Source organism: Heteronotia binoei, chromosome 1 (assembly GCF_032191835.1).
Source record: "Heteronotia binoei isolate CCM8104 ecotype False Entrance Well chromosome 1, APGP_CSIRO_Hbin_v1, whole genome shotgun sequence".
Classification (NCBI taxonomy): Eukaryota; Metazoa; Chordata; class Lepidosauria; order Squamata; family Gekkonidae; genus Heteronotia; species Heteronotia binoei.
In genome coordinates this window covers 250,202,870-250,219,758 of record NC_083223.1, presented here as the reverse complement: position 1 = coordinate 250,219,758, position 16,889 = coordinate 250,202,870, and the positions used below count along the sequence as shown (strand labels likewise).

Genomic DNA, 16,889 nt, shown 5'->3' with positions numbered 1-16,889 from the left:
GAAATTCACAATCCAGAACTGACCACGCCCTACTGGGGGCTGACCACGTTCACTGAATGCGATTGAAGAATGCCTAGCGTACTACTTCAGCTGTTGGTGCATTCACTCAGGGTGCTTGTTTAATGTAAGACCCACATAGAATGAACATCAGATTTTGGAGAGCCACAAGACATGAATGTCAGATGTTTGGGAGCTGCAAGGAAGGGAGGAATGCAAATAGATGGGGGGAGGGGAGGTGGAAAGAAAACAACTTTAACGCATTTGCCTTCTCCAAGCTGGCTGACAGGGTGGTGGGGGCTATGAGAGCCACACAAGATGTGTGAAAGAGCCACATTTGGCCACCCCTGGGAGTCCATCCTGGGAGGGATGCCAGGAGTGTGTGACTCCACCTAGAGAGACCCTATTCACAATCAGTTCTCAAGCAATGCTGGAGAGTGCACAAGTGAGCATCTTCTCCCACATGTATCCTGTAGGGTAATTCCTGTGCAAGGAGATGCGTATCTCCTAGTCCTCAGGCATATGCCTACCTCTTCTCCTAGTCCTCCATGGTACCAGAAGAGTTGAGAGTGTGTGTGTGCAGTTTACTGGCATATCCCCATCCCCTGCTTCTAGGTTTCAAGTCAGGCAGCCAACGTACTCATGTAGGGTTGCAACCTCCAGCTGGCGCTTGGAGTTTCCCTAGAATTACAGCTGATCTCCAGACTACACAGATCAATTCCTCTGGAGAAAATGGCAGCTTCAAAGGACAAACTCTAGGGAAACCTGACCCCTCTGCAGGCACTACCTCCAAATTGCCAGGAATTGTCCAGGGCGGAATTGGCCACCCTATTGCTCAGCTAGTCATCTTCCACACACCTGTATACAGCAACAGAGCAGTTGTGGGCTGCCATGGTTAGAGTGTTGGACTGAGAAGATCCAGGTTCAAACCCTGCCCCTCAGCCGTGGAACTCATTGGGTGACCTGCAGCTAGTTGCTGTCTTGGCCCTAACCTACTTTGCTGAGTTAGGAGGATGAAATGGAGAGGCACTTTACATGGCATCCTCAGTTTTTTTGAAGGAAGGCTGGGGTTAAAATGTAAAAAACCTTTTGTAGAGCTAGCAAACATTCAACAAGAGTGGCTTCCCCCAATGCTAGGTCCACACAAGAAGCTGGTTGAATTATGAAGGCCTGTCAGAATAAACAAGGGTCAGCTATTATCGGGGAAAAGGTGTGCCTTTCTGTGCTGGCTCCAGCAGCTGGGGGGGGGGGGGCACACACTCTGCACAATCTCAGATTGAGAGCCAGTTTGGTGCAGTGTTAAGTGTGCAGACTCTTATCTGGGAGAACCGGGCTTGATTCCCCACTCCTCCACTTGCAGCTGCTGGAATGGCCTTGGGTCAGCCATAGCTCTTGTAGGAGTTGTCCTTGAAAGGGCAGCTGCTGTAAGAGCTCTCTCAGCTCCACCCTCCTCACAGGGTGTCTGTTGTGGGGGAAGAAGATAAAGGAGATTGTGAGCTGCTCTGAGATGCAGAGTATAGGGCAGGATATAAATCCAATATCATCATCTTCAGATGTACTCTCCCAGAGTTCCAGGGAACAAGCCCTAGTACTAGCTAAATCTTGTAGTATCAAGGTGGGGGTGTTACACAGGGGAGTCCTTCCTCCTGCTAGCATGATCCCATATGAAACCTTTTATGAGTCTGTTGCCAGTACCCCCATGTGCAAAATACTTCCCATGCCTACATCAGTTTCAATGGAATACAATCGGAGAGAGGTCACTTTAATGGATAACACAACAAAAAATGCAAGCTAGTGACCAATTTACTAAGAAGTATATAGAAATCAGTCCAAATGTCCAAAACATGTCTATTCAAGTCCCAAAGTAGTGTGGTGACAAGCCAATCGATTAAGTACTTGTTTCTTTTCAGTCTTCATCAGACCTGGGACCAATATTGATTTAATTATATAGATTTTTTACACAATTTTCAAAAAAGAGGTACGTGGAGCGTCTCCAGCAGCAATTTCACCTCGGCTACAGCTCAGTATGTGACTTCTTGTGCTTCTTAGTATGTGGCTTCTTAGTAAATTGGTCACTAGCGTACATCAGTTTCAAGGCTGCTTTAAGTTTCCACATCTTCCAGCCAACACCTGCGGGAATTGTAGTAGTTTTGTGGAAGTGTCAGAAGTTCTTTGCTACCAAATTCTCAGCAGCCTCCCCAAATACCATTCCTAGAGTTCTTAAAAAGAAAAAAAGTCATGATGAAATCATCAGAAGCAAGAAAAGTTTTGAAGTGCTCAATATGCACCATGTGTGTCGCTGCCCTTGCGGTGTTGTCCGTGGCAGCTTTTTTGTGTTTTGCTGTGTCTTTGGGAATGTTTCATTCTAAAACACTTTAGGAAAAATGATAGACAGTTCAATATTCTGCGCTGTATATGCCAGTCATTCTACCAGAGTAAACCAGAAGGTGTGCTTTTGATTTGCCTTTCCTAAGGACTGCAAAACTGCAGAGGGTAAGCAAGAATGCCCTGACCTGGAAGTCCCAGGCTAGCCCAATCTTATCAGATCTTGGAAACTAAGCAGGGTCAGCCCTGGTTAGTCTTTTGATGGGAGACTACCATGGAAGTCCAGGGTTTCTATGCAGAGGCAGGCAATGGCAAACCACCTCTGGTTGTCTCTTGCCTTGAAAATCCTACAGGGTTTGCTTGCTATAAGTTGATTGTGACCTGATGGCTCTGCCCACCACCACAAGCAAGAATAGAGAGAAGAACTGCTCCCTACCCTGCAGGAAAAGAAAGAGATGAGATGACTATTGGTAGAGATTGCATTGCATAGACCAGGGGTGGCCAAACTTGCTTAACATAAGATCCACAGAGAATAAATGTTTGAGGGAGGGAGGGAGGGAGGGAGGGAGGGAAGGAAGGAAGGAAGGAAGGAAGGAAGGAAGGAAGGAAGGAAGGAAGGCAAATAGATGGAGGAGGGAGAGAGAGACGGAAAGAAAGCAATTTAAACTTTAAATGCATTCTCCAAGCTGCCAACTGGCTTGGCAAAGTGATTTAAAGAGAGAAATGCCTTTTCCAAGTCAACTGATGGAGTGGTGGGAGTTCCAAGAGGAGCCACATAATATGTGTAAAAGAGCCACATGTGGCTCCTGCGTCACAGTTTGGCTGCCCCTGGCGTAGATGAAAGTGACCAAAAGCAGACTTTTTTAAAAAGCAAAGAATTTATTTGTTTTGGAGAGCGATGCATTTCAGCTTTACCTTCCTCCAAAGAGCTCAGAGTGAGGTGGGCCTTTTCCTCATTAATTCTCACAACAATCTTGTGAGGTAGGTTAGGCTGGAAGGTGGTGACTGGCCCAGCGAGCCTCAGAGCAAAGTGGAGATCTGCATCTGGACCTCTGCAATCCAACCACAACTGTGTCTATGCATTAGAAGAAGGAGAAGAAAATATTGGATTTACATCCCGCCCTATACTCTGAATCTCAGAGCTCCTTTACCTCCCCCCCACACACAACAGACACCCTGTGAGGTAGGTGGGGCTGAGAGAGCTCTTATAGCAGCTGCCCTTTCAAGGACAACTCCTATGAGAGCTATGGCTGACCCAAAGCCATTCCAGCAGCTGCAAGTGAAGGAGTGGGGAATCAAACCCAGTTCTTCCAGATAAGAGTCTGTGCACTTAACCACTACACCAAACTGGCTCTCAAAGGATTCTGCCCCAAAGGATTATTTATTATTTATTAATTTAACTTATATCCCGCTCTACCCCACAAGTGGGCTCAGGGTGGCTCACAACATAATAAGATCACAAAATCAATAAAATCCAACAATTCAAAAGTTAAACTTAAAATAAGACAGCACTAAAATACTAATAACCCAAATCTCCTTTAGCATTTTACAGCAGAAGAGCCCTGCTGGACGAGACCATCATATGTGTGGAGCTCAGCACCCTATTTCTACTAGTGATGCCTCTGGAAGGTTACAAGGGAATTATGAAGGCATTAGCCTTCCCCAATAAGTAGTATTCCAAGGAAGACTGCTTTTAAACAAGGCGCTTCTAGTTAGTCATCATCACATTGACTATTGCTGGACTACTCTGCCATGGGTATGTCTTAATCTTTCTAGAGCTTTATAAGCCAGTGGCCATAAGAATAACTGCGTTGCCTTGCTGGATGGGACCAGACCAAGGCTCAGCATTCCAAGTGCAGCTGGCCAGATGGCCTTGTTGAATGCACAAGCACAGAAAGACAACAGCCTTCCCCTGGCTGTAAAGTCTGGTATTCAAAGGTATACTGCCTCTTTACATGAAGGTTCATAAAGTGAGCACCTCCTCAAATGTGCACAGGTCTAAAGCCAAATGGAGTGCAGGCTGTACAAATGTCTGAGCCAGTTTCAGAGGAGAAGTAATCTGCTTTGCTGAACTTTGAGCTCCTCACCCTCACTGCTTCTTATCTTTCTCCTTGCCTCCTTTCCCAATCAAACAAGTTTGCACAGACCTGGATGGAAATCAGACCTTTTACATACACTCAAGCTTTTCTTAGGCCTGTAGCTTAACTGGGAGCCCCAATGGCTAGCCAAACACCTTTCATCTCCACCCTATTTTCACTGTGGGAAAGCAACGTAAGTAAACTGTACCCAAGTCCCGTCTCTCTTTCTTGTCCTACTCTACTCCTTTGATTATATTTCCCAGGAAAACAAATATGTCTGACCCTGCTGGAATGACAACCTCTGCACCTGCTGGAATGGCCTTGGGTTAGCCATAGCTCTGGCAGAGGTTGTCCTTGAAAGAGCAGCTGCTGTGAGAGCCCTCTCCAGCCCCACCCACCTCCCAGGGTGTCTGTTGTGGGGGAGGAAGACACAGGAGATTGTAAGCCGCTCTGAGTCTCTGATTCAGAGAGAAGGGCGGGGTATAAATCTGCAATTCTTCTTCTTCACCTCCCTCCTCACCTTGACCTGGAGAGCCCAGGCTAGCCCGGTCTCATCAGATCTTGGAAGCTAAGTAGGGTCAGCCTTGGCTAGTATATGGATGGGTGACCTCCAAGGAATACCAGGGGCATGATGCAGGCAATGGCAAACCACCTCTGAAACATCTCTTGCCTTAAAAAACAAGTCTAGCTTGCCATCTAGTGGTGCATAATGCTAAAAAGGGCTAGAACTTCTGGCTGCCAGACAATCTTAGGACTTCCTAGCTATACTACACACACCGCCATACAATGACAACAACCTTCCTCCCCAAAACCCTCCTTTCCCAGGAAGCCTTTGGGACAAACCCTTAGTCCCCCATTACCTCCTGAAACAGCCTAAGTATATGCAACATCCATATTCTTTCCTGCTGTCTTGCACTTGTCTAGTACCAAATTCCAGAATATAAGTTCCCTGGGACTGGCTCAGTTGTGTAGGCCAAAGGGCCAGACTACATAGCCACAGTGGCACCCTGAGAACCCTTGCCAAGGGGTAAGCCACGTTGAAAAGGATTGAGCAAACCTGTTTAGGATGGCACTATAGGTTCCCCACACTCAGGAAAGAGCAACCAAGGCTTTGGCTGAACCCAGTGCTGGGGGGGGGGGCATCTTGGAGGGAGAGCCATTTTGGTGTAGTAGTTAAGAGTGGCAGACTCTAATCTGGAAGAACCACGTTTGATTCTCCAGTCCTCCACATAAAGCCGGCTGGAGGACCTTGGGTCAGTCACAGTTCTTGAGAGAGTTGCTTTCTCAAGAGCAGTTCTCTCAGAGCTCTCTCAGTCACACCTACCTCACAGGGTGTTGTGGGGAGAGGAAGGGAAGGAGACTGTATGTCGCTCTGAGTGAAGGGCAGGGTATAAATCCAATCTCTTTTTCTTCCCTTGGTCCTGAGGTGTAGAATTGGCGAAGTTATGAAACTTGGCTTGGAGGAACATAGGGGTGAACTTCAATTTCTTTTTTTAAAAACTTCCTGTAGTGGAATGTTGATTGAATTTCAGACTGGGAACCTGAGAAGGGGATCAGCTTTATCAGGGGCCAGAGAACAGATACAAAGTTAGGTCAGTCTGCTTCTCTACCTTGAACTGGTGTGCAGAAGAAAGAATCCAAGAAGGTGCAGTTTATCATGCATGAGTGGGGAAAGCTGTACATCCCCTCTCTCCAAGGAACATGAGTCTCGCTGTTCTTAAGGAGCTGTCCCCAAGACACTTGTGGGGTTGCCAACCTCCAGGTAGGGAATAAAAAAGGCAAAGTCACTGTGTATAAATGTCCAGGCAATCTTGAAAAAAATCAACACTTAATACACTCACAATATATTGTGCTGACTTTTTTCAAGATTTTTTTCAAGATTGTTTGGATGTTTATATCCAGTGGCTTTGCCTTTTTTCTTCCCTACCCCTCTGGCTATCTCACTTTTGATGCCAAACTTCCAGCTGATATTCATACTACAGAGATTAGTTCCCCTGGAGGAAATGGCAGCTTTGGAAGGTGGACTCTGAAGGGTTTCCAACTTCCTGGTGATAGAGATTAGCTCATCTGGAGAGCATGGCTGTTTTGGAAGGTGAACCCGAGGGCATTCTACCCCACTGAAGTCCTGCCCCTCCCCAAACCCTGCCCTCCTCAGGCTCCACTACCAAATCTCCAGGTGCTTCTCAACCCAGAACTGGCAACCCTAACTCTACGGTATCACATCCCTGTTGAGCTTCCTCCTATGCCTAAACTCCACCTCCCTCAGACACCATCCCTAAATCTCCGCAAATTTTCCAACCGGCACTTCAGCCAACCCTACTAGAGAGGCAGCCCAGACTGTTGGCTCCTTAACCATAGCCTGAGCTGCAGAAATCAGCAGGTGGTGACATTTCTCATCATAGCAAGGAGATCTGCAGGATTGTTCATGTCTTTGGATCTGGTCCCTGTTCAAGGTGCTTAAGGAGCAGAGACAGGTTTGGAAAATAGCACTCCATAAGGCAGGCTTCTCTCCGCTTCAGAAATCAAAAGAGTTTCCTGACCAGTCTCATCAGATCTCAGAAGCTAAGCAGGGTTGACCCTGCCAAGTGTACTTGGATGGGAGACTTCCTTGGAATACCATCAGTCGGAAGGACCAGGGCAGGCTTTCTTCAGTCACCCCCTTTGAATATCCTCCAGGCCCCCAGTAGGGGTCATTCACCAAGTACACACACTCACATGCACACACACACACGTACATATGAGAATACAAAACAAAAACAAGTAAAAGTAGAAATCAAGGCTGTGAACTGTCTCAAAATGCACCATCTGAGAAATGCTTTAACTGAGAGCAGACAGAGCGATGAAGTTCTCCCCCTTAGCCAGGGCTTTTCATCCAGTATGCGCCCCTCTCCGCTCCCTTACCTTACTAATGTCCTCCGCACGTTTTGATCTACTGTAGAGAAAAGGAAGTTTTTCTGGCGTTCGCCAGGTTTCGTTTTATTTTCCCGCCAAACGGAGACGTCAGAAGGCGCAGAGGAAAATAGTAATGTCTCAGCAGCAGCAGAGGGCGCCAAAACGCCGTAGAACCCAGATATGAAAACGATTGCGATTAGCTTCAACCGAGCTGGAGAAGCGGCTGGAATCCGAGTTCAGTTTTCTGGGCCTTACAAAACAGTGATTCAGGTTTCCTCTGTACTCACAAGAACGTAAGGCCTGCTCAGGTTGGCCTGGATAAGGCATTTATTTATGTTAGATTTCTTTTGGCTAAGAAAAGTTTATCTGTCTTTGACTGAATTACAGATTAGGAGGAGAAGGGACCCAATTATGAGATGATGAAGTAATATACCAGCAGGAACGAAGGCAGCATAAAAGGCAGGTAAGATATGGATATACAATATTTTACAGCCCAGCTTCTTACGAAAATACATTATATACATTTATACCCCGTTTTTCCTCTGGATGGAGACACTAAGCAGTGTATAGCATTGTTCTCCCCACCTTTGTTTTATCCTCACAGCAATAACTCCGTTCAACAGCAGCCAGCCCCAATAACCAATTATGCGCTATAGCGGTTAGTTTCTTATGACTGTCTGGAAACCAAGGTTCAAATCTGCATAAACTCACTGGGAGACAGACTTTAGGCCATTGTGGAGAACAATGAACTAGAAATGAAGAAAATAAAAAATATAGGAGTGGCAAGTCCAAGTTGGGAAATTCCTGGATATTTTGGTGGGGGGTGGGGGATGGACCAGTTTTGGGGAGGCGAGGACAGAAGAGGTGTATTGGTATTGGAGAGGGGAGATCAGTGGGCTGTATTGCCATAGAGTTTGATTTCCAAAGTAGCCATCTTCTACAAAGCAGCCATTTTCTTCTCTGGCGATTTGTTCGATTCCAGCTTCTCCAGGCCTCATCTGGATGTTGACAACCTTAGGGCCAGGTAAAAGATAGATGGGTGGCAGGAAGGACCGATAGGAATAGGGAAAGTTGAGAATATGGGGCCTGCCAGGAGGAAGGGAAACAGAAAAGTGTATGAGGAAGGGAAATACAGAAAGTGAAGTTACCCCTGCAACTCCTTGCAGGATTTTACCATGCAACTGGTCATAGCCAGCCACCTCTTAGTCTCAACTTGCACTTTTTCCTTTGCTGCAGCACTACACTGCAAAGTTGTCTTTGAAACTGTGACGTGGTGGGGCACAGGGACCAAGATTCTGGTTGGCAAAAACATTCAACCAAAGGTGAGAGAAGGAATGCTGGACCTCTGATGTATTCTTGTGCTGTCATGTTGCTAAGAATGAGAACTGGGAAATCCCAGGTTCAAACTTCATCCCAGGCAGAAAACTCTCTGCATGGTCTTCTTAAGCTAGCCATGATTCTTTGAGGCTGCATCTGCAACATGGAGCATAAGAGTAGGATTGGATAAACATATGAAACAGAGGTCCATCAGTGGCTATTAGCCATAGGGTATAGATGGAACTCTCTGTCTGGGACTGTGATGCTCTGTATTCTTGGTGCTTGGGGGGGCAACAGTGGGAAGGCTTCTAGTATCCTGGGCTCACTAGTGGACTTCCTGATGGCACCGAGGTATTTTGGCCACTGTGCGACCGAGTGTTGGACTGGATGGGCCATTGGCCTGATCCAACATAGCTTCTCGTATGTTATTATGTTCTTATGAGTAGTCACCATGGTTTTTATAAAGATCAGGTAGTGTGAATTGGAACAAATAATCCAGCATCTATTTAACTTTCATTGTCCATATTCATCATCCTTGTTTTCCACTGTGGCTTCTCTCATCGTTCACTGTGAGCTTGTTTCTCAACAGTTCAAATTTGGATTGTAAACTCTGTGGGGTAGGAACTTTTGTTTATGTTTCCATGTCAGCTGCCCATGGATTGTTGAGAGCTCTGCCCCAAAAAGAATCCAGCAATACTGTTTATTCTGTTCTTATTGCTGTTTCATAGTCAACTTGGCAAGGTGGCCAGTCCCCCATCCTGAAACAAAGCTTGTACTTTGGGTCTGTTTGGATCACTCTAAAGGAAAACCAAATGGTATAAGCATCATTTGTCCTTAATGTATACGTATTTCATTTTTATCTTTCCCTTCATTTAAGGAGTTCTCCTCCTTGCTTGCTCTCTTTAACAATATTCCTGCAAAGTAGTTTAGGCTAAGAGAGAATGACTGGCCCAGGGCTGACAAGTGAGGGTTGAAAATGCATGTGGATTTGAACTCCAGTCTCCCCAATCCCAGTCTGACACTCTCACCACTATGCCACCTTGCTGTTCTAATATACCAGTGTGCCAACCTGTCTGTACATCTTGTTTGTACTGCAGTCACAGCAAAATATAGTTCTGTATTTTGCATGCATGATTGTGACCATGAGTTGCAGTTTCCCCCTATATTTCTACTAGACCCACAAACACACTTGACTTTTGGTAGCTTTTTTTTTTTGTTAACTTGTAGAAGGTGCAACTGTGCAGAGCCTTACGCTAACAATCCATATGGAATATCATCCCATTTTTCTTTTAATTCCCCCAATGTGTTGAGACCCTTCTACTGGGTCTGTACCATTGCTTTTTAAAAAATCCACTTTCCCCCTTGTGTGTATTTTTAAATTTCACTTTTATTCCAAAATATTAACATTCAGACCCAACATAGGTCAAGAATTTGCAGCACAAAGACTCCATACATAGTACATAGAGCTCCAGTAATATACAGCTACAAATGTGCTTACGTATCTCTCTTTGTTTTAAAAAAGCAAACTCAGTCTTTTTTTACAATTGTACATTATTATTATTTTTACAGTATCCCACATTCTGACAATGTGAGAATTCATAAAAAGTTCAGAGGATTCAATCCTGATACTTGATCGTAGATAATTCTACAAAGAGTGATAGCACCACTCCAGACAAAGGGAAGTGGCACAAAGGTTTCAGACATTTGTTTTTGAACAAAGAAGGGGGTGGGGGGAAGAGAAGCACAGATCTCCATTATCTGACTCATGAATCTATGTTCAGAATAACAGCTGGGACAGAATTCTGGAGAGTTTCACATGCTCTCTTGCAGAACCATTTTTTTAAAAAAAAATTATATATCAAGATAGCTACCAGTATTTATATATATATAAACATTTCTGTTCCGTACCATCATCTGGACCAGTATATCTCCCCTACTCCTGGCTGCAGTTCATTGCAGCGTGGCTGGGGGGACATTTGGGGTTCTAAAAAATCATTCCAACTAGCTCGCACTATGATCCTGTGGAAACAGGAAACACTTTTTTTTATCAGAGCAGATGAAATCATGTTATGAGCAAAATATATGTATATATTCTGCTGAAATGCCAGTAAAATATCAGGGGAGGTTGGAGCTGGCAGAGAGATACTGAAGCCTAACTTTTCAGTTAAAGGGGGCACATTCACAATGCAAATCCATCACAACCCACAAAGATTCCTGTGGATCACCTAGTTTGGCCAATACAGCAGCAAAATCCCATTGGTCCTGATGCTGTGGCTCAGAGTAGAATCTATTACGATGGTCCCAACAAAAAGGACTTCAGGGATGCACCAATTGCCCTTGCTTAATTGGCACCTGGAAGGCCAGAAGCACCAGATTTGACTCTGTATTGCATCCTTGGTCATTAGCAAACTCTACTAATTTGTTTGGTAATAATTGTCACAGGCAATCTCTCTGCCAGGTCTGACATTCATCTCAGCCCAGAAAAAAAAAATGGATATGATGGCTGTGAACACAGATGGTCATGGAACTAGAAATAGGTTCATCTCCCAGAGTAGTTCTGAGAAATAAAAAGGGGGAAAGGTCACCAAAAGGAGACTAATAATAAGAACCACCCCATGAGAACTGGGTGAGTTAAAGCTTGAATTCTTCAGATTTCTTTGGGAACAGAAGTGCAGTGGAAAAGCAGAGGATAGCAGCAAGAAAGGAAAGAAAGAAAGTAGCACATTGCCAGCCATTGGCCCTTACTGTCGTAGGTTCTAGTACCACCTACACATTCTGTTGTCTGGGCGGGGGGGACGGATTGGGAGAAGATGACTCATTCCCAAGTCATGTGCAAAATGGCTGCACGGGTGCTATGCTCCAACTGTGTGTTGAATGCCCGTGGAAGCAGCCAAGGTGCCAGGCCCTGCCTCAGATTTCTTAGTAAATTACATACAAGGTTACTCACTACGAGTGAATACAATAACATGTGTAAGTCCCCTTACAATGGTCCTTTCCTTAGCTCTGATCAGCTTCGATGTCTCAGAATCAAGATAATAATATTTTTTTGTTTTTGTTATTTTAAAAAAAACAACAACAAAAAAGTCCTTCCCCCAAAACCCCCCATCCCAGGACGTTGGGTGGACATCCTCTTGGTTTGTCATTAGAGTCCTTTCCAGGGGGTTCGGCAGAAGAAAATCCTTAAGTTATGACAATATGCCATACTCGGAGAAGTAAGTCACGGACTTATTTCAAAACGAAGGGTCACTTTTGCTTCCATCTGTAGAAGGAGACACAAAGCAAGGAGGTAGTTGGTTAGTAATCTGACCACATGTTTTCAGATTCACTTTAACATTAATAAAGGATAGACATTTGTTGTCTATTGTTGCATGGTTGGCTGCAGAAGGGCCAAAACACATGCAGCATTGACCATTTCTCCTCACCCTCCCTTTGCTTTATCTGACAGGTCCAAGATTTTAAAACTGTCAGCCCTTTCCCTCCTGCCAAGGCCAGTTCTGATGCTTACCTTCATGGAAGCCTTCTTGCATGTGGCTCTGGAGTTGATACAACTCATCTAACCCATCACAGGGAGAGTTTGAGGCACGTGTCTCAAAGGCTGTTTCATAGGAGGCCAGTTCTTCCAAAAAGCATCGCTCTTCTGGAGGCAGGTCCATGCTGGGCGAGGGAGCCAAGGCTCCTTGGCTACTGTCTTCATTGTCCAAGCTCATTGGACTACTGACATTCCCACCGCAGAACTGGTGGTGAGGGCACCTCATACCTGTGCCACCTTTCTCGAACAGAGAGGTGGACAGGTCTTGGAGAAGGGTCTCGAGAGCATCCTCTTCCAGGAGATCTTCCTCTGGGCAGGTCAACAAGGAGAAGTCAACGCTCCTCCAATTCTTTGAAAGCTGGAAGTCCAGGCATGCTTCAGGGGTGGCAGCTGGCTCAGAGAAATCAACAGCGATCTGGCTGTTCTTGGCCAGCTGTCTTGAAGGGATGGAGCTGAAAGCTTCGGCCAGGCTGCTGATCTGCTGGGCCAGTAGTTTGATCTCATTCTTCTCTTTTTCAGAATATCTGAAGAAAGTCTGTTTGATGGGTGAGGCCTCCGGAGTCAGGATCCCCTCAGGCACCATGGGCACGTCGATATAGAGGGGACCTCTGATCTCGGGCAGGGTCATGACGGTACAGTCCCCATTACCAGGGCTGTCCGGGGTAGGCGGTAACTTCTCATAGAGAGCACTGCATTGTTCCTGGGTGTAGAACAGCTCAGAGGAGGTGGTGGTGACAGCAGTGGTTGTGGCGGCAGCGGCAGCAGATGGAGCGGGAGCAGTCACCGGAGGCAAAGCTGCTGGGGCGGAGCTTGGGGTGTAAGACTCCTGGGTTGCAAAGAGGAAGGCAGAGCCTTGGTGGGGTGTATAGGGCGGGGTGCAGACAAAGTCTTTGGAGGAGCTTCCAGGGTTGTCCCTCCTTACACTCTGCTCATAGCCTGTTGGTACAATCACATAGCTGAACGCCGGGCCTTTACCAAGAAGGCTGAGCGTGGAGCCGGGGGCCTCCTCCATGGAGGAGATATTTCCGGGCTCCACCATCTCTTGAGGCAGTCCAGCAGAGGTTGTCTCTGTGAATCCTGATGGGCAGTCTGTGCCACCCACAGCACTAAAGTCAAATGACGGTACAGCGACACTACTGGTTGGGGTGCTGGCCATGGGTGTGAAGACTTGGTCAGGGCTGGAGAGCTGCCCTGGAGACAGAAGGCCTTCCAGGAAAGGTGGGGTGCTTCCAAGGACATAAGCCACTTGGGTTTCTTCTGTGGTCAGCTGTTGCTTGAGGCACCAGGCTTCAGAATCACTGCAAAGAATAAAGAATGGGCAAGTTAGTTTATCATTCCAGGAGACTTGAACCTCAACAAAGCAAAAACAGTTATGCTTGCTCACTGTCTTTGTTTGTCATCTTTTAATCTCCCCTTCCTCCATTCTTTCCCTCAGTTCAAACTATGAATTGTAAGCTCCTTGCAGGCAAGGACCTGGGTTTTTTTGCATAGTAAACTCTTTAAAGCTCCAATCTGTTGTAAAATTCCTACTGCCTGGTTTCTTGATGCCCATTTGTTCTTATTTCTTTCCTTTTAAAATTTTTGATTTTGCTTATGAATTCAAAAGCAAAGGCCCCTTGATTGAAATGAAATATCCCTATTCAGACTCCTCTGCAAGTTGTTTGTTCCTGTTGCTATCTCCTGCTTTTCCAGACTTTGCAGTCTTAACTGGTGAGTCTGAAGGCTGTAAAAGCACATGTTTCTCCTTGTGGCCAGAGTAACTGCTTAGATTTATAAGCCACCACTTGTCTGAGATGTTGGGGCTGTAATAAAGATTGTCTTTTCCATGCAATGGCGGCTTTATGGAAGGCAAGTAGAGGTGACCAGTCCGAGGGCAATTTTGACTAAGGGGCACAATGCAGTCTCATGGATTGCTAGTGCCCAGTGCATCTTCAGACACTGTATCTCAGCTTGGCAATTTCTGTTGGATGCTTTAACTTTCCTAAGCTTCTCTTCCCCCAGCAAGAGCCTCACCACCCCTACTATTGATCTGATGCTGAACAAAAGAATGGTTCTTAACTGCAAGGATGGCAGAAAACCTTGGCAATTCTACCTGTTGCTAAACTTACAAAGAACCGTAATTGGTCTCTCTGCCCACCCACCCCAATCACAGAGAGGTTCTCGATCTCTACCTGATGATATAGCTGTGGCAAGTGATGGGGACTTCCGTATTCTCCAAGCGGAGCAGCGAGTAGATCCATATCCAGTTCAGCCCATCTTTAGTTTGAAGCCGGAGCACCATTTCAGCTTGGGTTTCACTTGTGTCACCCACTGGAGAAAGAAGCACACGCACATACAAAAAAAACCACTTTTAGAACACAAGGCTTACTAAAAGATGCAGCTGAGTTGCTGTTTCCTAGGACACAGCAAATGGAGGGGGTGAAATAGAACAGCAGGGATACTCACACAGTCGGTAATGCTGGGCTGAAGCATGAGTAAGATCTTCTGGGTGGACCAGGCTGTACCACGACTTGCACAAAAGCTCGCTTTTCTCAAAGCCCAAGTGGAAAATCACACTAAAAAACCAACAAAACAAAAAGAGAACAGTCAGTGTTGGCCAGTCAACAGTTCACCATCTGGCTACTACCGGGCTGCCCCTCATGCTGCACCCTGGGGGTGTGCCCCATCCCTTCACACCCACAGAACACTTCTCACCTCTCAGATATGTCCACAATGGCCAAATCTTTTGTGTGGCGACTCTCAAACGAGGACAGGAAGAGTGAATTCTGACTCATTCTGGGCTTGGGGTCCAAAGGAGTGCAAAAGGCAGTGAAGACAGGGTTAGTAGACCAGTAAGACCCGGCTTCTGGTTGGTGGAACCTCCCCCGGATAAGAACTAGCTTGTTTCCCGCACTTTGCCGCCGGATAGTCTTGGAAGTGTTAAAGTGGCAACGGAAGAGTCGACCTGGAATACAATAAGCAATGGAAAGGTCAGGAAAGAGAGCCATGGAAATATCAGCTGCTTAGTACATTCACACTGCTAACACATTTTCTAACAGAAAGCACAGGAAGTTTCTACTCTGCTGGGATTTGGCTCTCGGCAAGCCATTGACCTGTTAACATGAGAAGCATTTCTGAGCTCCAGTGTTTTGTTTTTTAAGAGAAATTCTGGGGCTCAAACCTTCTAGCCTAAAAGCCTTTCTTCCCAAACCCTGGCCTACCCCAGCTGACATTGGTGGCTTAGTGGTGAAGGAAGGCTGTCGTGCCTCTATAATTGCTTCACATTTGCCAGGACTGAGCCCAGGAATTGAGGGAAGAATGTGTTTTGGAATTGCCTTGGCGAGTCTTGAATTATGCCCCGGCTACATATGTTTCTGTTCTCCTGCATGCTGGTTGACTTTTACATCAGCTGTCTCCCTCATTTGGATTCCTTCCTCAGCCACAATCCCTTCTTCCTTTACATTTCATAGTACAAGCCCAAGTAACAGAAGGAACTTACTGGTATCTACTGGAGAGGGCAAGGCCAGCTGGTTCCTCATCACAAAATGATCTGCTGGATCAATAATGTCATAGATGCTGTCCCCTTGGGCAACCAAGTCCACCTGTGGGTTCAGAGAGAAGGACATCAGGTGAGATTGAGAAACATGCGCTCTCACATCAAGCAGTCTCACATCTGTGGTATCAGAGTTGCAAGTAACAAAAAGAAACAATCTTCAGCATCCAACACACTGACAGGCAGATGGATAAACTGATATTTGTACATGAAGTTAAAATTATCAAAAGCTCTATATTAAGTACATATGTCTAGTTTAATGTCTAACAGTGCCTGAAGCACTTTCAGGTTGTGTAACCAGGTGCGTATCCAAAGGGTTAGTCCCATCTCTCCACTTTACAGGAGAGACTTATCAGAATCTCTCTCCTCTCCCCCCCACATGAGCTGGTGAGATACTTACCACAGAGTGCCCCAGATGCTCAGCAACATTTTCTGACACATAGATGAGTTTGCCCTCTCCAGTGAATGCCAGAAGAAAGCCCGGAAGCGACTGCATGAAATCCTCCAAGTCTTGGGGAGAAAGCAACTCCTCCAAGCCTTCTGAAGTTGTACCTGTTAAAAAAGAAAAGGAGAGAAATCAGCAATGGTCTTTTAAAAAGTCTCATATCGCAAGCTAGTATGCCCAGCTGAATATAATATTCTCTAATTGGCACTAAATTATATTTCAGCACTGGGACAGCAGCAGTTACTGGCCGCTTCTAGCTGGCCATTTCAGCACCAGAGACAGCAGATTCACGGTCTCTGGTTAGGGCTATTGCCATTTCAGCACCAGAGAGAGAGACCTGTTAGCTCCCTCCATCCCAAAGACACTTTGTTCGTTTTAGACTCTACCTCCCAACTTTAACTGGCGTTCCCCCACCTCCAGCAACTCTGCCCTCTCAAGCCCTTTTAAAATGTATCAGCCAGTTAGTTACCTTTGGAGAAGAAGATGGATTTTCGAGTGTAGATACACGCCAAAGACATGATGTGCAGGTATGACAGCCGGAGTTTATCCCCTTCAGCGATGGGCAACAGGTCCTTAAGATTCCTGATTTCCGCATTGATTTGGTCTCGCCGTGCCTTGGAGGCTCCCTTCGTCGACCGATACATCTCGGCTCACGAAGATCCGTGCGGCTAGGACTCCGTCTCTCTTCTTCTCTGTCTCTGTCTCCCAGATGTCTGCCTGTGGATCTGGTTGAGAACCACAGCCTGCCTCCCATCTTTTATAGGCTGTCGGGAG

The 16,889-nt window shown here is 46.1% G+C and overlaps 1 protein-coding gene across 1 annotated transcript; it reads right to left on the bottom strand.

Annotated features, from left to right (window-relative positions):
* Nucleotides 1-11,050: 11,050 nt before the first annotated feature.
* On the bottom strand, nucleotides 11,051-16,867 carry NPAS4 (neuronal PAS domain protein 4). The gene is made up of 8 exons (XM_060252099.1): nucleotides 16,585-16,867; nucleotides 16,071-16,222; nucleotides 15,617-15,719; nucleotides 14,833-15,082; nucleotides 14,584-14,693; nucleotides 14,310-14,448; nucleotides 12,115-13,436; nucleotides 11,051-11,868 (listed from the first exon to the last, which is right to left on the bottom strand). Exons 1-8 carry the CDS (start codon nucleotides 16,757-16,759, stop codon nucleotides 11,840-11,842), a joined length of 2,280 nt encoding a protein of 759 aa, XP_060108082.1. The 5' UTR covers nucleotides 16,760-16,867; the 3' UTR covers nucleotides 11,051-11,839.
* Nucleotides 16,868-16,889: the final 22 nt, after the last annotated feature.

Bases quoted from the DNA above. Each gene is read 5' to 3' on its own strand.
- NPAS4 (XM_060252099.1), bottom strand. From the start codon at position 16,759: ATGTATCGGTCGACGAAGGGAGCCTCCAAGGCACGGCGAGACCAAATC. The intron at 16,223-16,584 runs GTAACTAACTGG...CTTTTTTAACAG, and splicing joins ATCCATCTTCTTCTCCAAAG to GTACAACTTCAGAAGGCTTG. The intron at 15,083-15,616 runs GTAAGTTCCTTC...ATTGTATTCCAG, and splicing joins GCCCTCTCCAGTAGATACCA to GTCGACTCTTCCGTTGCCAC.